Genomic DNA, 26942 nt, shown 5'->3' on the forward strand with positions numbered 1-26942 from the left:
GGAGAAGTGTCCAAAAGCCCCCTGGAGAATGGTCCTAGCAAAGCGTAATCTAGACCTAGAGAAGGAATCCAACTTACAGTGCTTTGTAATAGTACAAAGGACCGCGTAGCAACTTCTAGAATACTTTTAGAATCCAGTCCTTTCCAAAAACCCATAGTAGAATCCAAATTTATTGTAGAGTGGGCCTTGACCCTGCCTGGAATATTTATTTTCATTTGTTAACCAGGAAAGTCTGACTGGGCACAAAAGTAGTCCATTTTCAGAGGAGACCTGGGGAGAAAAAGCTCCATAAAGTACAAACAGTATAACAGTTCAAAAATACTTATACCTTAACATATGGCTCCATAAAGCACAACAACATAACAGTTCAAAAATACATACAAGATACAGAGTGACTGTAGCTCTATCATCATTAGAATATCAGCTGCAAAATTAATAAGGGGTACATATTGTAGAAAATATGGATAAGGAATGCAGATGATATTTGACTAAGATTTTAATAAACAAAAATAAGGAATCTAAGTTGTTGCCAATGAGGTAAAGTAGAGACCAGATAACAGAATAAAGGAGGAAGGAAGCTGGGTGACAGAGTAGGTTAAGTGAGGGGTAAATGGGTGATTTTGATGAGAGAAGGGATGAGAAAAGATGTCTATATGCCAGCTAGGCAGGATCTGTGCAGGAACAAAGTCAGGAGTTATTAAGGTGCTCCCTCAACAGTTGTTTGAAATTGTTAGCGTTACTGGTATTCAGTATACTTTGAGGTATGTCATTCCAAGCTTTGGCTATCTTGTATGAGTATAGGGAATCTCTTTAGCAGTTGTTTGGCTTACTGACTTTCAGAAATAATTTATTAGATGATCTTAATGTTCTGCTACTGGAGATTTGTCAAATAAATACATATAATAGCCTCAGACAACCATTTAGAAATAGTTTGTTTTGACACAGGCTGTCCCTTCTTCTTACTTTCAGAAGAAATGAACAACTGATCTGATGATACGAAAGATTTAGTTCCATCAAGACAGCACCTGAGTTGTCTGTGGACATCCAAGGCATGGAGTATCCTTTCTCCCTCATTTTTTAGGTACAGGAAAGAAAACAGGGAGATGACTAGTTGGACAAAGTAAACATGAATACAACTTTAGGCATAAAAGGAAGGATTAGCTCTCAAAGAAACCCTGTTGTTGCAAAAGATGAGGTAGCGCTGATTCGCCTTAACAGCTTGCAACTCAGATCCCCTTCCTGCAAAGGACAGAGCAATCAGTAAAATATTTTCCTTGTTAAGAACCTCAAGTCAGCCAAATTAGCTAGTTCAAATGGAGCAAGCGTTAGTTTCTCTAACACAAAATTAAGGACCCAAGTAGGGTCCACCAGTTTACTTGGAGGCCACTTATGCAAAACCCCCTTCAGGTACATTTTTACATGCCACTGCCTTGCAAGATGAGGATCCATGAGCAGACATGCTGTAATGGTCGATAAATGAACCTTGACAGAATAATAAGAAAGACCATAGGATAGTAACTCACACAAATATTATAAAACCAGAGAACAACTAGCAATGAATGGGTGCCAGTTATGTTGTTGGCACCAACTTGAAAAACTTTTCTATTTGCTAATGTATAATTTTCTAGCAGCAGGCTTTCTTGCCTCCATTAGTACCTGCTGCACATCCTCAGAAAACAGGTGCCTAAAAGGAATTAAGACCCTGTCATCTAGGTAGTCAATTGAAGATGATTGATGTTGGGGTGTATCAAGCACCCCTGTTCTTACATGAGTAGATCCATTCTATGAGGAAACCTGTGGTAATTGCCCCTGGTCATTTCCAAAAGAAGGGAGAACAACAGCTGCCTGGGCCAGAAGGGACTGCCCACAGTGATCTTGGGGGATTCCTTCTGAATCTTAAGAATTACCCTAGATATTAGTGGAAAGGTTGGAAAGGCATACAAGAACATCTGTGTCTAAACAAAAAAAAAGGCATACGTCTTCCAGGACTTCTTGCATGGAGCCCTGGGACAGAATTTTGCCAGTTGACTGTTCAGACAGGAGTCAAAGAAATCTACTTGAGGTAGTCCCAACAGATAAAATCTTTTAACTCCCCCACCCCCACCAGATCTAGTTTCCATTCATGAGTGTCTGTCCTCATCTTGCACAGTTTGTCTGCCACATAATTTTGCTCTGATGGAAAGCAGGATGCCTGTGAGATTGTGCTGTGAAGCTATATCCCAAGCTAACATGGCTATTCTGCAAAGGGGGTATATGCCCTAGTTTCCCTTTGTACGAAATCATTGTAGTATTGTCTTTAACCACTTGAAAAGGTCTCAGGACCAAAATATGGTTCAGTGAATTGACTGCCTTGATCAGGGCAAGCATCTTCTTGATAAGTTTGTGCTTGCATCTGTCCTTGGTGTCCCACAACCCCTGCACTTTTATCTCTCCTGAAACCATTCCTCATGCAACATCTGAAGCATCTGTGGTGACTGACTGCTTTGGGGCAGAGAAGGAGAAGGGGAGACCTGGATTTAAGGTTATACTTTGTCTCCACCAAGTGATTTCTATTCTGACAATCCCCAGTATTGGGATCTGAAAAGATAAAGGGTGTTGATGCTGGGACCAGAGAAATTTCAGATACCACTGTGTCACTGCCAGAGGCATATTTCATGAGAATACTATATGCCATGAGACACAAAATCCTGAGATATTCCCTCACAGTGACTGAAGTCTGACTGGAAAACCTTAGAAATAGATCTAAATAAAGACATATTTTTCCCTGTGGAAGAAAAACTGTTTGAACTGAGCTGTCTAGCTGACATGCCAGAACACAGTCCTGTGTGAAGGAGTCAAGAAAAACTTTTGAATGTTTTTTGTTTTGGAATCTTGGCTTCTGCAAGAGATTTCTAACCCAATAGACAGATTCCTGATATTCTGAAAAAGACTCTGCAAAGATAAGCAAGTCATCTGAACACAGAAAGATGTGGATACCCTGTAGCCTGCAATGTGCTATAACTGGAGCCAGACACTTTGTGAACACTCTTAGTGCAGTGGATAGTCCAAAGGTAAAGCAGAGAACTGATGTCATCCAGGCATACAAAACCTTAAACACCCAAAGTCTGGATGAATAGGAATGTGACTATAACCATCTTTTAAGTCTAGTGTTACTAACAAACTTGAAAGAGGAAGAGGAGGCAATAGTTGTAAAGTGACATCATTTCGAATTTGGGCACTATCACAAACACGTTTAGGAAAAAAAAGATCCAGAATTGGTCCACAAGCATTTTCTTTCTTTGACACTAGGAACATCCCTGAATAAAACCTCTTCTCACCTGGGAAAAGAAACTGGTCCTATCCCTCCTTGGGACAGCATGTGATGAACAGATGGAAATAAAAGAGGCTGCTATGCAGGATGAGGAATACCCACCCCCAAGAAAAGAAAAAAAATCCTCCCATTGTCATCTGTAAATGATGAATGATTTTTAGAACCTATTTGTCTGAAACAATTTGTTGCCAAAAAGAAGAAATGGAGATTCAGACTTTCTGGAAGAGAAAGAATGTCAGGGTGGTAGGGGGTCACAAGGTCTCTCAAACAGTCATTCAAGACTATTTGGAATGTCCTTGGTTTTGGGAGGCTTGAGACTTCTTTTTGAAACCTCCTTGCCACTTCTTAAGTCTGGTTACCCGAATTCTGTTGAGACTGTGTATTCTGTTTTGTGCTGAAACTGGTTGAGAAACAAAACCTCTTGGACAATTCAGAAAAAGGAGGGCTGAAAAATCAGAGATTCCCTGGGTCAGCTTGCCCCTTTCATCATAATTTTTGATCACCTCTGCAGCAGAGGGGCCAAACACTAGATCTCTATCCAAGGGAGAATTTAAAATCTCATTTTTTACATCATCTGGAAGGTTATGAGAATGCATCCAAGCAAACCTCCTTAAAACTATACCACTGACCATAGCCCTGGAAGAAGTATTAACAGAGTCATACACATACTGCAAACAATGAGTAGTGACCTGTACAACAGAAGAAACTAAGTTATTTAAAGCAGATTTTTCTTCAAAAAGAAACTGTAGATAAAGCATTTCTCATACTTTCACAATATGTAAAATAAACTTTTAACATACGAGCCCGATAATTTAAAATTCTGAAATTCAGACTTGCAGAAGTACTCACTTTTCCCCCATACATATCAATAACTTTCCCATCCTTATTAGAATGAGTAGGATTGGAATTAACTAAATGCTTAGCAGCAAATAAGTCAACTAAGGCTATAGATGTTGGGTCAGGTTTGGGAATAGCTTAAAAAGAAATTTAAGACTGAGGAACTATACATCCTATCTGCCCTTTTAGTGGCTATCAGGAAAATTGCAGGCAGTAAGACACACATCCTCTAAAGTAGACAGGACAGGAGGAATATGTGTAAGGTCCTGGAAAGTCATTCTGTAATAAGTCATAGTATTTATTGTGGGACTTAGAAACCTCAGTGTTCTCTTACCGAAAACACTGGGACATTCTAGCAATAGTTTCAAAAAAACAGAACCCCACACAGGGAGAATCTGAAAGTGAGTTTTCCTCTGAGTCTAAATCAGAAACCTGAGGATCAAATTCTTAATCTGTCCCGGCATCTTCTTCAGATTCAGAATCTTGAATCTCTTCAGGAAAAGAGGCATCCCGCTTTCTTTTACCAGAAACGATTCTGCAAGAAGATCAATAGCCTGAATCAAACCCTAAGCCAGTCTCAGTAAACTATTCCTATCGAGAGAAATTTGAGAAGTAGTAGACACATGCTTGGTTTTCTGTATCTTTTTGACAGGAAAATTGGGGCCAACTGTGTTACTAATATGTTACCACAGGTGGGAACAGCATTCTGACACAAAAGGGAAACCTTCCCTGTTCCCTTTCCTGGGAATGACAAGAGTGGTTCTCCTTTACCCACTAAGGGAACTCCAACAACTGCAGAGAACGTGGCTAACCTCAAGTCCACAGTGGCTGCATGTGCTACACTAGAGGGATCTGAGGTAAAAGTAATAAAACATCAGTAAAAAATAAGAAAATGTGAGTTTTCACCCCCAAAGTGAAGGCTAAGGGAAGCAGAAGCTAACCGTTGATCCTCAAAAGCCTCACAGGAGCATGCTCTTTGGTGGCGTTAAAGCTCTGAAGGGCTTCACACCCAGACTTGTCTTTCAGTCAGCTCAGCTTGAGCTGCTTGACAGTTTGGAAGCATGTAAGGTGCCCTGAAGCTTTGGAAGCTATAAGGATACTGCAGCAGTGATCAGTATGAAGAACATCTAGGAATTTGAATAAAAGCATGAACTGCTAATCTCCAAATAGGGAAAAGCATGACCTAAGGCAAACAGCATGTTGGGCTGCATTTGAAAGACATAACTTACAAGAAAATTAAGCTCCATTTATACAAATAGCTGCTCAGGGCGCAGATGGAATACTGTAATTTTGGGGCCACTAAAGAAAGGAAATAAACAGATGTAGTACACATTCCTATTGGTGAAGGGGATAGGGGACAGATTGCATGGCCTAAAGGGATAAGCTGCAAGAGCTAGGTCCATCTTCCTTGAGGAAAAGAAAGAAAGAAAGAAGGGACAATCTGGATCCAAAAAAGTATGAATGAGCTGAGCTGTTAAAATCCCAGGTTTTTGTGATATAAAAAAATGAGACCACAGTAAAACATTTCAAAACTTTTCTCAACTTTAATGTGACCTGTAACTTGTACAATTCAGCTGAAAAACAAGCAAATAAAGTTCAGCTGTCCTATTAGGATTTTCCTGACATTTACTCAGTTGCCTGCTACAGCAAAAGCCATGGTTCACATAGAGCTTACAACTCATCAAAGGAATCTCATTATTGAAAGGTATCAGTCAGGAGAAGGGTACAAAAAAATTTCCACGGCATTGGATATACCATGGAACACAGTGAAGGCAGTCATCAAAAAGAGGAGAAAATATGGGACAACAAATTTGTTGCAAAGAACTGGACATCCCTCCAAAATTGATGAAAAGACAAGACGAAAACTGGTCAGGAAGGCTGCCAAGAGACCTACACAGCAATAGTGAAGGAGCTGCAGGAATTTCTGGCAAGTACTGGTTGTGCACTACATGTAACAAGAATCTCCAGTATTCTCCATATGTCTGAGCTATGGGGTAGGGTTGCAAGATGGAAGCCTTTTCTTACACAGAAAAACATCCTGGCCCAGCTAAAATTCGCAAAACAATACATAAACGTCTCCCAAAAGCATGTGTGAAAATGTGTTACGGTTTGATGAGACTAAGGTTGAACTTTCTGGCTACAATTCCAAAAGGTACGTTTGATGCAAAAAGAACACCATCCCCACGAGGAAGCATGGTGGTGGCAGTATCATGCTTTGGGGTTGCTTTCCTTCAGCTGGAACTGGGGCTTTTGTCAAGGTGGAGGGAATTATGAACAGTTCCAAATACCAGTCACTTTTGGCCTAAAACATTCAGGCATCTGCTAGAAAGCTGAAGATGAAGAGGAATTTCACCTTTCAACATGACAATGACCCCAAGCATACATCCAAATCAGCAAAAGAATGGCTTCAACAGAAGAATATTAAAGTTTTGGAATGGCCCCACCAGAGCCCAGACCTAAATCCAATAGAAGATCTGTGGGGTGATCTGAAGAGGGCTATGCACAGATTTGGAGTGCTTTTGCAAGGGAAAAGTGGGGAAATATTGCCAAGTCAAGATGTGCCATGCTGATAGACTCCTACCACAGAAGACTGAATGCTGTAATTAAATTAAAAGGTGCTTCAACAAAGTATTAGTTTAAGGGTGTGCACACTTATGCAACCAGCTTATTGTATATTTTTTTTTGTATTTTTCCCCTAACAGATTTGTTTGTTTTTCAATTGAATTGTACAGGTTATAGGTCACATTAAAGGTGAGAAATATTTTGAAATGATTTAAAGTTGTCTCATTTTTTTATATCACAAAAACCTGGCATTTTATCAGGGGTGTGTAATCTTTTTATAACCACTGTAGGTGGTAAGAAAGGTCACACCCTTCTAAATGAAGGAACATGTTACAACCTGGACTTAAAAAAAATACTCTTCAGCAGTGACAGTGGCGCAAACATGAAATAGGTTCTTAGATTATGTGGCACATGGCAAGACTATTAAAGCTCCTTCGAGTGGATCTGGGACAAACCAGAGAAAGAGGGAGGGGAAAGAGGAGGTGTAGTTTCAAAATGTTAATTGGAGTAACTGGCAAATTAGATGCATCTCTACACTTCTGACAGCTTGAGAATATATGTATGAAAGTATATATAGTTTAAATTTAATATCAGGTTACTAAAGGAAAATAAACATATGCAATGGTTTAAGGCTATTAAATTAACAACTAACATTTTTCAATCACATGGATATGACGAGCCTTGGGTTAAAGGACAGTTAAAGGGCAAAGGAGATTTGAAGATGAGGAGGGAAAGAACTTTTCCTACAAGGCTTTTCAGAACACAGGCAAGGTAAAAAATATAACAAAACAAGAAATAACATTATATAAGAACGCCGAGTATCTCATCACTTGCTCATATCAAATGTTTTCTTCCATCTTGAGGGTCATTTGAGTTTAACAGCTAGCACCCATGTTTACTTTTGTGAGGCCCAGATCATTAAAATCCATGACTGCTGCTATTTTGGAGTTTTTCATTCTCACCATTCCAAAATGTACCACCCCTATATTTATAGTACTTAGGCTGTGAAGGAAAGAGTTGGCTACATTGTTGTTCTTCAAAGCATTTTGTTTTTCTTTTGCTATATTCAGAAAATACTTCAGAGTAGACAAAATCAATTACTGAAGAAATTTCACAACAGTACATTTTATAGAAACCTGCATTAAGTGAATTCACATACACCAATTCTCAGCAGCTTAATTACTTACTTTTTTCCATGTAAGTGACACAGGTTTATTGGAAGAAGAGTTGCACAGCACAGATAAATTCTCTCCAGCCATTCTGTTAACTTCTCCATTTGGAGTTAATGACATATCAAGATCTAGAGGAAAAAAATGTGTGTATGTAAATATATGTGCACATCAAGTGCATCCACAGTTTAACCTACAGACATGACTGATTACCAGCATGAAAACCTGCTTTATGACTGAAGGCTCTCCACAAATTATTGTAGTTTTATGGTGAGAAAAAATAAACATGATTTACTACTTATAACTGCAGCACTAGCGAGTCTGTATAGATTTTTTTTAGCTTTTAGATTGAATTTTCAGATTCAGTTTTTTTTTGTTTAATTCTACTTTCTGATTGTTAGCTCAATCACTCAGGGCAGACTAGATTCTGTAATATCTTTATTACATCACATTTTTAACATTTTTCACTTCAACATTATGGAAATTGCTTATTTCTTGCCTTCCTATAAAACTCACTCCTCCTGAACATTATTCTGCATGTATTGTTCCCATAAATTCATTTACTTCCAAATAATTTGCTACTTCCATCTTCTAAGGATCCCATCTCCAGTTATTTTATCTCCTTTACAATATTCAGTGCTTCAACTACAGTTGGTGTAGATTTTGAATCCCATTTTCTACTAATTACATTTTTGGGCAGTCAGTAGCATTAAACTTCGTAAGGCCTTATGTCAAGACAATTCAGATCTTTATGTTCCAGCTGAAAAAAAAAAGTATAATTTCCTTAGTTAAAAATTGCTCCTACACTTACGACAAAGTACTCTGTAGAGACTTTTAAAAATCTGCCAGTTAATTACATTTCAGAGAACCATGTTCCCAATTACCTCTCTTTCCCATCATACCTCTAGCACTTGCTATCTAACTGAGGAAAATTTGTTTGAAATCTGTTTGAGGTATAAAAATGCCAATGCAAAAACTTCTAACCAAAAATCCAAAATCTTCTGGACTTTGTGATATATTTGGGAGCCATACATACATCCTTCCATTGTTCCTTTAAAAACTGTCTTTCCAGTCTGTCTTCCCAATCTTTACCAACCTTTTTTCTTTTGATAGATTCTTACAGTTATTACGCACTATTTTAAATGCCCTACTCATTATCCATTTTAACAGCAGCTTCAGGTTCTGTTATAGACTTAAATAAAAACTTTGCCATAGCAGGTTTTTCATTTATCATTCTCCTATCCCTTTATCTTTGCGTACACTCTAATATTAATCCCTGCTATGAAAGGCAGTCCCAAAACAACAGTCCAAAGGTCTGAGTGGCCTTATCTCACTTTATTACCCTTCCCTCTCTACTTATTTGCTCCCCAAATACCTTGGGTCCTTTCCCAGTTTTCTCCAGTAAATAACAGCCTCCTCTTGCTTACTTTCTATACCCCTATCTGTAGTCATCCCTAATGGTAAAATCACCTTTCTGAATGTTTGTGTTGGCTTAGTTCTTAGAATGCTTTCTGCAAAGGTATGAATAGGTTCATAGGTTCATACTAGGCTATCTGCCCTAGGGCATTTATAAGCCTAGCCAGAGTGTGTTTTGCTTTTGCCACCCATTTTAAATTAATTTTGCTATGCCCTTTTTCGAGGTTAGTATACTGTGCCTCTGTCTAACAGTGGCACAGAAGTGATACTACGTGAACCTACGATCTCCCATCCACTCATCAAGATTCCTCTTAAAGAGAGTTAATGAGGGACTCTGCTTAACCTGGACTGGGATTTTATTCCAGAGTGAAGAGAGCCTCTGGGTTATAAATCTGTCCCTCCAGCATGTCCTATTTATTTCAGTGCTGAGGTTCAAGTCTGTCGAGCGCGTAGCTCGATGGGATTTGGATTTTCTGAGGTGCAGCATGTCCATTAATTCCGGGTTGGACATGGCTTTATACGTCAGGCACAGATTGCCTCTGAGCAGGCGGTATGCCACTGAGTAGAGCTGGAGTTTCTTTAACCCGGCAGCATATGGCATCTGTTTGGGCCCTTTGATCCTCTTGGTGAGGTACTTTTAGGGTCTTTCCAATTGCTGCAGGTGTCTGATAAGGTACATCACAAAAGGGGCATTGTACTCAATTATGGGCCTGATGAGGGATGAGTAAAGAGGCACAATGACCTCCCCTGATCTAGATGTGAATCCCTTCATAATTAGGTGGGCTATATAAAATGTTTCTCTAACCACTTTGGCCACGTGGTTGTCAAATGAGAGATTGCTATCAACTTGGGTCCCCAGGTCCCTAATTACTTCTTCTGTACTTAATGGATTACCACCTATGTGGTAATTTGTGGGCACTTTGTTTTTGCCAAAGGGGATGACTATACACATTTTGGCGTTTAGCTTGAGGCCATGACCCATCTAGTGACATAGGGGTTTATATTTAAGCTGATGAGCTTATCTATAATGCCCGAGTGGGGTATTGTATCAAAGGCTTTTGCGAGGTCCAGGTAGGCTGTGTGGACCACCTTCCTCTCGTCAATGGCCTTGGTGACTGTTTCAAAGAAATTGACCAGGTTTAAGAGGCAGGATCTGCCCTTAAAGCCGAACTGGGTAGGATCCAGTGTCTGTAGGTCCCCAATATCTTTATTTATGAGGTCCATGATGATCCTTTCCATAGCTTTGCAGACCAAGCTAGTCAGGCTTATGGGGCGATAGTTTCCAGGATCCGTTGAGGCACCACCTTTGTGGAGAGGGACCACTGTTGCTGTACGCCACTCTTTGGGTACATATCCTGTAGTAAGGCTGAGATTGAACAGTAGTTTTACGTTTGGGTTTAGCTCTTCTTGGAGTTCATGTAGGACTCAGCCCGGGACATCGTCTGGTCCCATTGATGCTGTGTTTTTGCTTTGGAGAGGGCGGCTCTTACCTGAGCATCTGAGATGTCAGGGGGGCAGCACTCTGCTGGGATAGATATTTGCCCTTTTGATGGGGAGGGGGGGGGAGTTTGCGCTGAACCTGTCAGCTAGGATGTTGGCTGTGGATGTGGGTTTGGTGTATTTTTTGTCATTTTGGACTAATTCTGAGCATATCTGGGAATTCCCACCCAGGTTCCTAACAAAACTAAAGAAAGCCTTGTGATTATCCTTAGTGTCCTATACAATTTTTCTCTCAAAGCTGGCCTTAGACGATTTTATGAGTGCCCGTAATTTTTTGCTAATACTGATCAGAGATGCCTTCCCTTTTTGGGATTTTGAATATTCTCCTTAAGGATCTACATCCAAAATCCTGCTCTCATTTCTCATACTCCTCCCCTCCTTTCATCATCATCCCTTTCCACTTTGATTTATAACCTTCTGCTTGAATTTTACGTGTGTGTGTGTGTGTGTGTGTGTGTGTGTGTGTGTGTGTGTGTGTGTGTATACATATATATATATATATATATATATATATATATATATATATATACACACACACATAGGTTTACTATCAAATAGTCGAAAGTCAGAACGTAAAGCTATCATAATGTAGAATCATGTTGTCGAAATTCAGAACAGAAAAGCATTCACATGGTCAAAAATCACAAATTTTTGACATTTTCGACTGTTTTTGACATTTTTTGACTCCAAACTTCCACCAAGCCAAACCCAGTGTAATTATACACTACTTGCATACCCTATTAACAGAAAATTGTCAGTATGGATCTAAGCTAGGTGGGGGGCTTCGCCCCCCCTACACCCCCCAACGAGGGGTGTTATCCCCCCCACACCCCTTTAACTATATATTCTAACTCCAGGATTGCATTACAGTGGGGTAAAGGGCATATACACTGCCACTACTATGCTCAGACGAAATGTAATGTAGTGTACTGCATTTTTTTGGCGATTTGGGCTTTCGGCGAGGACTATCAAATGATCAAATTCAGTTGGTTGAATTGCACTGTACATTCGACAATCTGATTGGGAGATTATAACAGCCGACTAAATGATTTTTCCCTTTTATGATGATCGACTATGTGAATTGCATCTATAGGTCTTTCAACCATTTGATAGTAAACCATATTATATATATATATATATATATATATATATATATATATATATATATATATATATATACACACACACACACACACACACACACACACACACACACACACACACTAAAGCATCACTTCAAATCAAACAATCCTAAACCACCTTATTCTGTAAGAAAAATCAACTTATCCCATGTAACTCTTCTCTTTCTTTCCCTCCCAAATGAACTCCTTCAGCTTTTTAATAATTACTGTCCACAACTTCTCCTCTGGTTGATAAATATCGCTGACCTGTATATAAAACTAAAGGGAACAGAAAAAATTACACTGCTTAAAGCATTGTTAGTAGCACAACAGGTAGCATTCTTGCCTTCTACTCCCACACCATGTAGCTAGACTGCTGATACTGCAGTATACCTTTAAGTGTGTGCGTGTGTGTGTGTGTGTGTGTGTGTGTGTGTGTGTGTGTGTGTGTGTGTGTGTGTGTGTGTGTGTGGGTGGGGGGGTTGCGCTCCTGAGTGCGTTATCCGTTGGATGAGGTGATGAATTAAGGCTCCATCTCTCTGTGTTAATGATAGGTGCTATGAGATATTTTGCATCCACCTGAGCTACTGAAAAGAGTAGAAGGAAGCTCCCACAATGCCCTGGCCAAACTTCCCCTAGTAGTATAAATATCACCAAGAGTCTCCCTTGAAAAGACACTACTAGCCTAGTGGGGCTAACTTGATCAACAAATGATATTTAAATTAAATCCATACCTCTGCCTTCATTTCAAAAGTAAAGAAAACGGTATGCACACAGACAGTTTTGAGCAGTGTTTATGTTCACTGGCAACTGGAGGGGAGAGAGAGTGACAAGTAATGGGACACCAAAATGGCTGCAAGGGGGGAACGGGAGGGAGTGACCCGATCCATTCTCCTGCCTAGGGCACCATTTGACCATGATCTGGCTCTATACCATATACAAAACTGCCTTACAATATGACTTGCAATTTGCATAATGACATTTTTAAAAATATATATTAAGAAAAACTGTTTTACTTACAGCTATTTCTTTAGTCTCTTCAGGGGCCTACTGAACACTAATGACAAAGTGGAGTATATGCTTTACAGTTCACAGACCAGTTTAACAGTGTCAACAATATTACAGCATTTCCCATCTCTTCTCCCATATTTAACTGGACTAGTGGTTTACAGTCTTCCATTTATTTCACAATGTGGCTGGTCTTTTTCCTTGTCATCTCTGTCTCCCAACACCAATCTCTGGTTCTCAAGTCCAAGGTACTCCTGATTCTTCTGGTCAGCTCCTGGACATTCTTTGTGTTCCTCAAGCATTTTCCTTTACAACAATGGAAAAGGTTTCACTGGAAAAACTCTCTATGGGTTTTGTTGTTGTAAAACCGAGTAGCTGAGTCCGTTTCTGCTTGCTGGCTTACTCTTTGCTGAATAAACTTTTTTATTTCCTCTTACCATGTTCTGCATTAATGTAGTTGATCTTCCAGGGAAAATATTCTGAAGACAGCTAGATACAGCAGCTTAAATTTTACACCTGCCTCTCAACATTCTCTGATGGATAGGAGAAGAGTGCTCTTTTGCCTGAGGTACTGTGAATAATCGTGTCCACAGACCCTCTGTTGTCTCCAGTTTTAATACTTTTCCTTTTCTGCCACAATTTTGTCAGGAGCATCTCTTTCTCCTGGCATGATTGCATCTTCACTAATGCACCAGTTCAGTTGCTTATTTGTATTTAAATAAAATTACTACAGTCTGTTCCTTCTAGTTTCTCTTTTACAGCAGAGAATCTCAGTGTGCTAAATCTTCTAACTGCCAGTATACCATTATTACGAATGTACTGCAGCAATTATCCCTCTAATATCAAGGCTTCAGAAGTAGAAAATAAGTGAGCAAGAAAAGGTAAGTATCATATATGTATCTATAAATATATCTATATATATCTATATCACTCCCTCTCCCCCTCTCTCTCTATATATATATATATATATATATATATATATATATATATATATATATATATATATATATAAAACCAAGCAATAAACGAACGTCTCCAACGGTGTAAGTATCTCTCTGCCCGCCAAAAATACACAGATAAATAATCCAGTAACTACGGCTGAGAGATAACCAAGGCGTCTAAGTATCCCATGCATAAAATGTTCACATAAACATATAAAACTCCGTATAACTGAAGGAAAGAATCTGTTTATTGTTTAAAACAAATCGGTAAGCGCTTTCACTATAGCTTCATCAGACCGTTAACGGTCTCTCAGCCGTAGTTATTGGATTATATATATATATATATATATATATATATATATATAAACATATATATATATATAAACATATATATATATATATATATATAAACATATATATATATATATATATATATAAACATACATATATATATATATATATATATATATATATATATATATACCATCATCTTCTTTTGGCTGTTCCCGTTAGGGGCCACCACAGCGGATCATCTGTTTCCATTTCTTCCTGTCCTCTGCATCATGCTCTTTTACACCAACCGCCTGCATGTCCTCTCTCACCACATCCATAAACCTTATCTTAGATCTTCCTCTTTTCCTCTTACCTGGCAGCTCCATCCTTAGCATCCTTTTCCCCAATATACCCAGCATCCCTCTTCAGCACATGTCCAAACCAACGCAATCTTGCCTCTCTTGCTTAGTCTCCAAACTGTCCAACCTGAGCTGACCCTCTAATATACCGATTCCTAATCCTGTCCATCCTAGTCACACCCAGTGCAAATCTTAACAGCTTTAACTCTGCCACATCCAGCTCTGATTCCTGCCTTTTCGTCAATGCCACTGTCTCCAACCCATATAACATAGCTGGTCTCACTACCCTCTTGTAGACCTTCCCTTTCACTCTTACTGGTACCCGTCTGTCACAAATCACTCCTGACACTCTTCTCCACCCATTCCACTCTGCTTGTACTCTCTTCTTCACCTCTCTTCAACACTCACCATTACTCTGAACTGTTGATCCCAAGTACTTAAACTCATTCATCTTTACCAACTCTACTCCCTGCATCCTCACCATTCCTCTACCCTCCCTCTCATTTACACACATATATTCCATTTTAGCTCTGCTGACCCTCATTCCTCTCCTCTCTGAAGCATATCTCCACCTCTCCAGGGTCTCCTCAACCTGGTCCCTACCCTCACTACATATCACAATGTCATCCTCAAACATCATAGTCCACAAGACAAATATATAATTTGTCATTGAATCTTTACTTGAAAGTAAACAATGGACTCAAATAAAACAAGCATCCATCACTGCTGGAAGAAAACAAAGATACATTTCCTTTACAACTTAATTTTCAGCTGAAGTTCTCAACTTGAAAAATAGCCGTGTACTTGGTCTGGGGATGTTTACCTGCTTCTGAAGTTGTGTTGGAGAACTGACAACTACCTGAAGCCAATTCCCATACCTTATAAATAAATAACAGTAATGCCCTAGTGATGGAGATACAGTAATACAACTGATCTTTCTAATTAATTACAGCAGGAGGTTAAGGGTCCTGATAAACTGAAAAGGTAAGTTGATTTCCCTAAACAGAGCAGAAGCAACACAAGGCTGAAAAAAATGTCAAACTGACACTTTAAACTCTACAGAAATAATGTATGGAATTAATGGTGAAAGAATTTTAGGGTGACTGCTGAAATTCCATGGGTTATAGTTATGAGTTTCAGAACTCTGGAACTGTTAAGTGTGAATTAAGGGGAATACATACCACATCTGAGACTACATCTCTGAATATATTTCCCCTTCTCTAAGTACAGCAAACTTGAACTTGGTAAATATTTATTTATTTATTTTTATTTTACATTTGTTAACTGGGATAGTCCGACTGGACACAGGTCCATTTTCAGCGGAGGCCCGGGGAGAAAAGCTCCACATGTGGATAGTTACATAAGAGTTAAACAGTAGCAGTTTTATACAGTCACATATAGATACCAGTACAGAATTATAGGATTATATGCATACTTGGAATACATACATACTTCAACTTAACATTGTAGTTTTCTTGTATGAACTTAGACATTTTTAGTGGTACAAGGCTGAAAAAGGTAGCATGTCATTCAGTAGTGCAATACATATGAGAATGAGACTAAGTCTGAAACATTGACTATTTTACAGATAGCCAGGTAGTGAAGAGAGTGGTAAGCTAACCGGTTAGTCAGGGTTGGTACAGGGGCACAGCCAGTGACGTTTTAGGAATTTTTTAAGAGATGTTTTAAATTGGTTAATAGTCTGGTTTGCTGTAAGTTCAGCAGGGAGCAGATTCCAGACTGTTCCAACAGAGTTGCAAAACAATGAGTCACCTGCTGAGTTTTTAGATTTAACAGTTTGTGCCAGTACTTTGTCAGAAGACGGGAGAGTTTTTAGGTTACTGTAAGGGGTAATTATATTTTTGAGTATGGGTGTGCTTTTGGGCTGATGGAGGGACTTTGTGGGTTATTATTAATTGATTATACTGGATTTGAGAGGGAAACTCTAGCCAGCCTAGAGATAGTAGGTTAATACAGTGGTGGGTTCTACATGCTGAGCCTGTGGCAAATCTGGCTATGGTGTTGTAGCAGCTATTGAGTTTATTGAGGTCAGATTTACTCAGGTTTGTATATACTGGGGTGGTAAGAAAGGTTGAAAGTAAATGTGTTCGGGCAATAACTGTCCTAGCAGTTGGGGTTAGAAATGCCTTAATTTTATATAGAGATCCTAACTTTTTGTTGACTGTTTTAATGGTTTTGTCGATGTGAGCGTCAAACTTAAGGTTATTGTCAACAATTATACCTAATAGTTTTGTATTACTTTCTGGGGAAATTATTGTGCCATTATTAGATGTTATGGTAAATGATGGGAGTGTAGCTTTCCGGTTGGGGGTGAAGAGTAGCAGTTTCGTTTTATTTGGATTCAATTGAAGACACCTGTCAGTGAGCCAGTTTTCTACTACATTGAAAGTATTTTGGGTTAAGGTCTGCAGGTCTAATGGTGAGGTAGCAGAACAGATTAGGGTAGAGTCATCTGCATATTGAATGCAGGTTAATTTGAGGATGACTGTATGAAGATCATTAATGAAGATGGAAAATAGGAGAGGTCCTAGTATAGACCCTTGAGGAACTCCAAGGGTGACTGGCAGTAGGGAAGAAAGGCTATCCTTCCATAGGACAGCTTGTTGTCTGCCACTTAGGTAGGACTGAAACCAGCGTATTGCTAGGCTGACTATGGCAAGAGGTTTTACTGTTTGAATGAGTAGCAAAGGTGTAGTACAGTGCAGCCCCCATATTAGGAGTTGCAGGGGACAATGACCCTGCAAAAGCATTACAAAGGTTAAGACACTGAGAGTTGGAATTCACTATTATTTGCTGGATTCACAGTTTAAGTTTAATGACTAGAATTCTCAGTATCCAGTCTTACACTTCTAAAATGGATTTAATATAAAATATCTGCAAGATTGGCAGAACAGAATCCAAGCTAGTATTGTTGATGCGCAACAGAAAAGCCATGCTAGATAAAATCTGACATAGACTGAATTAAATTTCTTCAATAGATAAAAGCTAGTCTCACAGAATTCGAAAACAAGTTTATATATATATATATATATATATATATATATATATATATATATATATATATATGACCACACAATAGTGGGGAAAAGTGCAAATTTAAGGGTTCTCTGACAGTGGATTTTGGTAATATTCCTTGAAAGTATTGTCTGCCATTCAAATAACCATTGAATACTTGTCATGTTTCTGATCCAATGATCATAGGAGGTTACTGGGCTAATGGGCCCTAGGGCCCTTACAAGCCTATCCAAGAGTTTATCCCCAAAACAAGAATCCTCATTATTGCATGAGTAAAACACTGGCTAGACAACAGGACACATATGGCTGCAGGGAATAAGGTTAACAATCTGAGTACCATGGTGATCAGTACTAGGACTCATCACTTCCAAAATCATTAGAACTGCCCTCACACAAAGTCCGAAAGGAAAAGTTTTCCTTTATGACATTAGGCAACAGGACTGACAAAAAGGCAGACAAGATATTAATATATTTGACAAAACCAAATGGGTGATAGAAAACACAGCAGCTCAAGCTCACCGAAAAATTAATGCATCTGAGAAGTGCAGATCCAGGAAATAAGTACACTACTGAAGTGGGAGTAGGTTAGTAGCAGCAACAAAGTCAGAAAGTGATATTTTACATTTAATCTTGTAAATATTTTCAACAGTATGACCAGCATATGGGAAGAAAGTAGAAATGTATATGCTTATCTCAGTAGGAGCTAAAGTGTTCAGCAACATACTTTGATAGAATTATACATAAACTCAGGAATCTAACAGTAAATGAAACTATACTAACTTGGGTCCACAATGGTCTATGTTGTAATATATAAAAGGTATATTAAAGAGGTAGGTAGATAGGTAAATAAGATTTCCATCTTCTGTCTCACATGGTATCCCTCTCAAGGCTTTATCCTGGTGTCACTGTTTTTTGGAATCTTTTTTCAAATGTCAACAGTTATTGCACTGTCTGACTCACCCAATACATAGATGACTGCAAACTCAGAAACATTGCCCTCAAACTTGCCTTCAGTCTGAAAAACAAAAGCAGAATTCTGGTACTGGACAAAAACTAAGACTTGTTAACTTGTAGTCATTGTAGATGACCTTTCATTTTATATTCTTTCAGGTGTTACTGCCTGCAAAGCATTTGCAGCTGCTCATTGACCCGTTGTGGGGTCAACAGCCACAACAAGTAGTTAATTGTCTACCTGTACAAGGCTTATTTTATACAAATTATAAAATATATTTATATATTATATATATACACACACACACACACACACACACACACACACACACACACACACACACACACACACACACACACACACACACACGCCCCTGTTTGACTTGCCAGTACTTTTGCTGCCTGTACATTTCTTGAGCTGACAGTGACTTGGACTAATTCATCAGTGGGTATTAGGGACATGGTTTTAACATCCCCTGATTTAAGTGGTCATGTTTTGCTTACAGTAACCAGATACTACCAAAAGATACAACCTTAGGGTGGTAGGTTCTCCTTGGTCTCAATAAGGTACTTCAGGAGTTAATTTATTTTCATCCCACAGATACTTCCTCTCTAGGGCTTTGTTGTTTAAAACAGGCCTGTAGAGAACAACCCTAGTACTGTTTTGGATGTGCTACAAAAGCTAAATATGGTGTTTATCATGTAGAATATTTTGGATGAACTCCATTTGATGGCTTCCTTTCTATTCATCACCATAGTTTTCAGTCTAGCTTGAATTGATCCAAGCATTGAGATGCACTGCTATTTTCCAGTATGTCCTCATAGTGGGAGTAATCTGCAATTTCTCATTATTCAACCAGTTATTTGAAGACTTTTCTGCAAGAATTCACAAAATTTCTCATTAAAACACAGTACTGAATCACCCAACATGGCCTGTGCTAAGGGATTCCATTGCCTGCTCAATGAAAATCACCAAAATTGATCACATAATTGCTACACAATTACAGATAGTTTTGCTTTTGCCTACTTTTTTCTACTAGTACACACACTAGAGGGTACGATTAGATCAGATTTTACAGCTTGGTCTGAATGCCAAAGAACTTGATGTGGTGCTGTTTTTTTGCTCAGACGCTTCTCGATTCACGTCAAGCTGCGATTCCCCTGACTTTTGCCACTTTTTATTGCGCTGACCCACCCAGAATGATTTAAGGTACACTTCTTGTGGTAACCTGATGCTCTTGACAGTTCAAGCTCCTTTTGGAGACTTGTTGATTACCAGATTTGCCAGCTACATCTTGTAGCTGCACAGCTGTGCAGCCTGAACAGCCTGAACTTTAGATGGTGGTCTGGATTAAACTGCTCCATAGTGTGCATGTACATGGTTATGCCTACTGTTACATGGGAGTGGTCATTCATTCATTCATTCATTCATTCATTCATTCACACTCAAAAACCCTATCAGCTGTGTAAACAAGGGCTCATAATGAAATACCCAATTGTGTTGGCACTAGCAAGTGACTGAGGGCATTATGTGCTACACCATACAGAAGTGTCATATAAGGCAACTTTCACTGAAATTTTTGCAGCACCAAATCAGTTAGCTGTGCTCTTTTTTGGTGGGTAACAACCATGGACTTATGACTCAAAAAGCTTGTTCCTCTTCTGGTTTGAATAAGTTGCACAATATTTTTCCTCTGAAGACTGGAGACATCAGGAGTTCTTTTTCTCCCCCAAGGTTGCAACTATAATGTACTGAGATGTTTTGATTATAAAATGTCCAGACTTTTGCTGGCCTGAGCTTAAATATGTTGACTATGAAGACATTATGGATGTCATTTCAGCCTTATGGCCTACTTAATGCAAGATGAATTCTGGTCCTTCCAGAATAGTTCACTTCCTTCTGGAATTTCTTGTTGCACAGATTTATCAAACTGTGGTACTCTCATGTTCTTGAAGAAGCACTTATCACCTTTTCCTCAAAGAAAACATTTCTTTGATCTAGCTATCTATAACCTACCTATGATTGCAAAGGTTACAAAGGCTGAAGGAAGAGATTAGTTTAACCATACCTTACTTAATAAATCAGACTGAGATCTTTTTAGCCTTTACAGAGGAAAATATATTATACCACACATATTTAGGGGGTGGTAGGATTTGAGCTGGATCTCTGCTAACATAGGAATGAAGTACATACACACACACGCGTGTGTGTGTGTGTGTGTGTGTGTGTGTGTGTGTGTGTGTGTGTGTGTGTGTGTGTGTGTGTATATTTTATCTTAAACAAGAGTACTTAATACATAAGAACAGGTTCATTGGTATCCTTGAGTGCCATTTTAAGTCTAGCCAGTTTTCTTTTTTGTGCTTGAATTAAACTATCCCATTTGGTAAGAGATTGGCCTTACTCATCCCATGTACGATAATTGTATATTACCTCTAATGAGAATAACTGGATCATGCTGTAGATAATTTGAGGGAACTCGTACATGGGACAAAGTATTTAGGATCTGCCTTTGTCCACTAGTAGCATTCCCTGGGGTAAATTTTCCCATCCATAGATTTAAGTTGCCCTTAAAAATGAACATGGATTAGCTTTGTTTTACGTAGATAGGGAGTCTGTTCCAGAACAGCAGTATCTACTTCAAGATATACCTGTCACTCCAAACCATTCTGTTGGCAGTGAAGAGGTTTAGATCCCTAGACCAAGTATTTCTGATGCCATTTGACTTGCTGATGTGCAGTAAATCCATCAGTATTGGGTCAGAGCACACCTTGTATGCCAGACACAGGTTACCTTTTAGCAGTTTGCAGGATACTGTGTATAGTGACAAGGCTATGAGTTGGTCTATGTAGGACATGTTGTTTAGGCCTTGTATCCTTTTAGTAAGGTATCTCTGAGAGTTCCAGTTGCTGCATGTTTCTGGACAGATGCATGCCAAAGGGGGCAGTATAGTCAATGATTGTCCTAATGAGAGCTGAGTAAAGGGAGACAATGACCTTGCTAGAGCTAGACACAATCCTTTTGTTTATAAGCTGTGCAGTATAGAGCAACTTTCTTACAATAGACACGTTGGTTAAATATACGGCACATAGTGTTTAAAAGTTAGGTCACTGTCCACATAAGACACATGGTGGTTAAAAGTTAAGTCACTGTCCATATAAGTTCCCAAGTCCTGAACAACTGGGTCAACTGTTAGGGGTGTATTGTCAATGTGGTAATTCCCTGGGGTAGATGACTTCTCAAAGGATACAATAATGCATTTTTTGGCATTTAGTTTCAGTCCATGATTTTAGTATCAGTTAGTTATTTGGGGCAAGCCTTCCTGCAGGACGGCTAAGTCATTTGGGAATTCAATGACTGCTCCTAGTCTGAAGTCATCTGTGAACTTAAGTCAGCCAAAGCCCATTGAATGAATGCCTCACGGAACTTGGGTCATCACCTTTTAGCACATACTCAATCCTTTGTATAGTATGCGTTTATCCAGATATGTAAATACTTCCACATCTTGCAGTACCTACTTTGCTTAATCTTGAAAAAATACTTTTCTCTGCCAACACCAAAATGTGTAATATCAGTGCAGCTGTGTTAGTGGAAAAGTACTGAATAATATTTAAATGCATACAGTATATGTACCTTAAAACCACTTCTCATTCACTTTTAAACAAAGCCAATTACCTAACAGAAACACTCAGTTTTTGCCTATTAAGCAGTTTATAACAGCTGTAGAAATAGGAACAAGGATATGTTTTAATTAGTTTGCCAATAAATGGAGATGGTGGTATACATTTGCAGCAGTACTCACATCTTGCATACCATGAAATGCTTGATGCTAGTCAGTCTGGTGTTACAGCGATACGCTACAGTAACTGCCCTAATTAGGAAAATTAAAAGTTACATCTGATCTTGTTTTCCTTGATTTCCCAGAAACAGGTGTCCACATGGGCCATACCACCTTATCTCAGTATCCGCTCAGTCTCTATTGTGCTCATTCTTCTGCCTTTCTGTCTGTTCACCTCTCATATCTTGCAAGTGCAGTCATTGGGGTTTCCTCTACTAAATTGCTCCAGGAGCCATCAGATGACATGCACATGAATTACTCCTGGTTTCATTTTTAATCATAATTTTTATGCTACCTTTGAAAGAGGTAATTCACAGCAGAGGGATCCAAGACCACTGATATACTAATGATTAGATATACCTCTTCTTTCTCCAGACCAATTGTCTGATTTTATTGCCTTTAAAGACTGTTTCCATGCCTTCTTTATTGGATGCATTACTCGTCAAACTCAGTCCAACAAAAAAATGAGGCAGTGCATGCCAGTATATGCCCCTCAAGTGCTTTCTTTAATCCCTTGTCATCACCTCAAAACAGCATGCGTGAGGACTACAGAACAGATATGTAGCCAGGCCAAGTATGGAAATAAGGTGCATAAGGAAAACTGGTGGTGGAATGCAATTGCCCAGGAAGTCATCAAAAGAATGGAAGAGTGTAGGAAAAAGTGGGAGATGCAGAAGACAGACAAGGCTAGGAAGGAATACTGGCTGGCTACAAAGAAGATAAGAAAGAAGTTACAATAGCAAGGACTAGGGCACTGGAGGAACTCTACCAGCTTCTGGGAAGTGACTCAGTAGGTGGAACAAAAACTATATCAGGATGCAAGGCAAAGACAGAAAGATAAAGGAAATAGTCAGACACCCTTCATAAGGGATGCCAGCAACAAGCTGCTCACCAGTCCCCAGGACATCAAAAGTAGATGGAAGGAGTACTTCCAAAAGCTTCTAAATGAAGAAAACCACACAGAAACTGTACTGCCCCACACACAGCCTACAATGACATAAGAGGATGAGCCCATCATAGAAGTAAGAATAGCACTACAGAAAATGAAGTCAAGGAAAGCAGTAGGCTCAGATTAGGTCACAGCAGATATGACAAAGATGCTCTATGAGATAGGGGAGAAACAGCTCCTGAGGGTACTCATAGTAGTGTGGCGAGAAATGTGTATCCCAGATGACTGGAGAATAAGCATACTTGTGCTAGTGTACAAGACGAAAGGGGACATCCACAACTGTGGGCAGTACAGAAGTATCAAACTCCTAACACATTGCATGAAAGTTCTGGAGAGGAAGAGTGATAAACATATATGTACAGTAGTAGAAAGTAAAACTGGAGACTAGCAGTTTGGATTCAGATCAGGATGTAGCCCAACTGACCTAATGTTTGCAATGAGACAGATAGTTGAGAAGAAACTAGAGATGAGGAAAGGGTCCAACCAGGCATTCCTAGACTTGGAGTAAGCATATTACAAGGTCCCAGTAAAGCTGATTTGGAGTCCCAGAAACATTGGTAGAATTAGTGCAGGCTATGTACAAGGACCCAGCGACTCAAGTACGAACAGTGTTTAGAGGGGTTCCCATTGGGAGTGGGCTTACATCAAGGTTTAACTCCAAGCCTACTCTGTTCATATTGGTAATGCACTACATTATTTATTTATTTATTTCAGTTTGGTGACCGGGGAGGTCCACTGGGCTCAAGAGCCCATTTTCAGTGGAGGCCCGGGGAGAAAAGCTCCACAAAACATGTTACATAACATATGGAATTACCACATTAAAAAGTTACATAACATATTGAAATACAGAAAAATCATTTACATTGTAGTCAATATGTAGTCTTACAATAACACAGCAGGTAGAATAGTGGAATGAATAGGTATCATTTACTTAGTAACTAAGATATTAAAGAGAGATTATCTAGGAAAGGATGAGAGGAATAGAGCATGAGGCTGGGTGCGGAGATTGGTTACAATTTATAGTCTAGGTCTCTGTGAGAGGTTAGAAAGGGAAGGAGGTTAGCCAGGAGAGTAGGAAGAGGGGAGGTTGAGAGGTATGGGGTGAAGAGTGCAGTTACATTTTCTGTGAAAAAACAGGTAGGAGTGAAGTAGTCTTTTGAAGGTGTCACAGGCCCTCAATGTAGAGGGCAGGGCATTCCATTTCTTAGCTAGGGTGAAGGAGAGCAAAAGCTGACCAGCTGGGCGCTTAGGTTTGTGGATGGAAATAAGGTTTTGGTGAGTGGATCTAAGGGGTCTACAGGGGGCAAACAAGTCAGAGGCGACAGAACAAAGTTGCTATATGCAGACGATGTGGCATTACAGGTAGACTTTGAGCAAGAATGTCAGCAAAGGAAGGGGGAATGGAATGCAAAACTGAAGGCACATGGGATGAAAGTAAGTACAGATCAGACCGTGGCAATGACAGAAAATTGGGGAAATCTGAAGAAGCTAAGAATTGAGATAGAAGGGAGATAGTGGAACAGGTTAATAGCATTGAGTATCTGAGAGGGGTGGTTGAAGAGAAGGGAAGTCTGAATGAAGAGGTCAAAGCAAGAATCAGGGAGGCTGTAGTCAACTGGCATAGTGTCAGGTGTAGTGTATCAGAAGAATGCTAAACTGAAAAGTAAGGTGTACAAAACAGTGGTGTGACCAGTACTACTGTAAGGCACAGAAACCTGGTCAGCAAAGGGAGAGCAGGTGAGGAAACCAGAGGTGATGGAAGTAGAGTGTCTTAGACTGGTGGTAGGATGGAATCACTACTAAATGTCCAGCTTACACAATCAAGACTCTGCATACCGAGGACCGGAATCTCAAACACAAAAAAAAAACATTTTCCAATGTATATGCAGGGGGGTAAGCCACCCTACAACCCCCACACCCTCTGTAACTTAAATATACCAACTCCAAGATTGCACTACAGTGGAGTGAACGACAAAATAGTGCCGTGCAGAGCAGAACGGAAACTTTGCCGTTCACTCCACTGTAGTGCGATCTTGGAGTTGGTATATTTAAGTTTCGGGGTGTGTGGGGGGTGCAGGGGGGCTTGCCCCCTGCATATACATCAGGAATTTTTTTTTTTTGTTTACTTTTTTTTTTTTTATCTCCGAGATTCCGCAATCTCGGGATTCAGTCTCAGGATTGTGGAATTTCGAGATTTAGTATTGATCCCGGTAGGATACACACTGTGGGACAGATGAAGAAATGAGGACATAAGAGCAGAAGCCAAAGTAGCTCCAATTGCAGAAAAGATCAAAGACAATAGATTACTGTGGGTTCGTATGCATGTGCGGAAAAAGCAGAAGTCAACCTGGCAAAGATGATGATTTGGGACAGACAGGAAGAAGGTAAGAGAAAATGAGAGCATCTTTACTGAGAGCAAAAGAATCAGTATGTATATTGTCTCCTACCAAACAAAGTACTGATTGAAAGGGAATTGGTAAATGTCAGACACATTAGGGAACAGTGAATTTAAGTATAATGATCGGGTCTATATTAGAACACTGAATGTTCAAAATCGCAAACGCTCTACTGAGTGAAAATGCTGGTCCTCGAATTGCTTTTTTTGGGATTGCAGTACAGTGATGATTGGATTATTTGCCCTTTCCTCACTGTAGTGCGATCTCATAGTTGGAGATCTGGCATTTTTGCTCAGAGTTTTTGTGATTTTGCACATTTGGTGTTCTAATATAGACCCTAATGATCTATGAAGGCTCATTTTAATCTAGGAAGACAGTTCTTGTCAGAAGGCCATTTTCTTTGTTAGAAAAGATTTGACCAGGAAGGGAGTAATGTACTTAGGCTGAAATAATTGCCCGGCAGGTAATCATATTAATGAACATATGCCAAGTTTCAATATTAAGAATTTTTTTTAGTGATTTCTGTTACAGGATATATGTTCACAATGGGTTACGAGTCAGTAGCACTTGTAAATAAAGACGCTTTTGGAACAACTACACAATGCATGTTTAAAATGGATGGGATAGTCTTAGTGGTTAAGTCTAAGTTGGCCAGAAGCTCACAAGATATGTTACTACCCAGCTTCACAAATTTGGGTGAAGTACCTGAAGTGTGGCTTGTAGCCAATTTCTACCTTCTGCAGAAGTTATTTTACTGTACTCTTCAGAGTGGTTCTAAGTAGAAAGGGGGATACTGCAGACGACTGTGAAGCTGGCTTGTGAGCTACTGGAGACTATTGTTAAAATATGTACTTGAAGGTGGGGTGCAAGAGGAGACAGTGCCCCTTTAGTTTAGGGCATCGGTGGATGGCCGATCGGAAAATGTTCGAAAGCAGTGCAGCAGGTTCTTACAATTGCAAACCGGAGATATGTGAAACACACACTATCCCCCCATTTTTGACCCATGGTAGCACTTGTTTAGGTGGTAGAGTGGACGGAAATGTCACATTTGGTGTTTTGTATGACATTCCGACCGTCCGCCACTTTGAAATTCGACATTCCAATTCGGCATTACACCCATTCGAGGTTGGTGTGGATGCTCAAATGAATGTATACCTATTAAACCTATGTGAAAAAGACATCCTTGGAAAATCCTTACTGGAGCTGTTTTAATGAGATGCCAAAATTTCCTTGCTGTGGCTGAAAATATACTTGCATATTCCTACAGTATTCTGGCTT

The 26942-nt window shown here is 39.4% G+C and overlaps 1 protein-coding gene across 1 annotated transcript in view; it reads right to left on the bottom strand.

Annotated features, from left to right (window-relative positions):
- ALCAM (activated leukocyte cell adhesion molecule) overlaps positions 1-26942 on the bottom strand; it is a gene marked incomplete in the record, with an annotated part of 1355533 nt that overhangs the window by 541150 nt on the left and 787441 nt on the right. The window contains 1 exon segment of the mRNA XM_044071096.1: positions 7897-8009. Within this exon segment, the coding sequence (XP_043927031.1) occupies positions 7897-8009 (113 nt within the window).

This window comes from Protopterus annectens, chromosome 5.part0, assembly GCF_019279795.1.
Source record: "Protopterus annectens isolate FY-2018-M chromosome 5.part0, PAN1.0, whole genome shotgun sequence".
Taxonomy (NCBI): Eukaryota; Metazoa; Chordata; order Ceratodontiformes; family Protopteridae; genus Protopterus; species Protopterus annectens.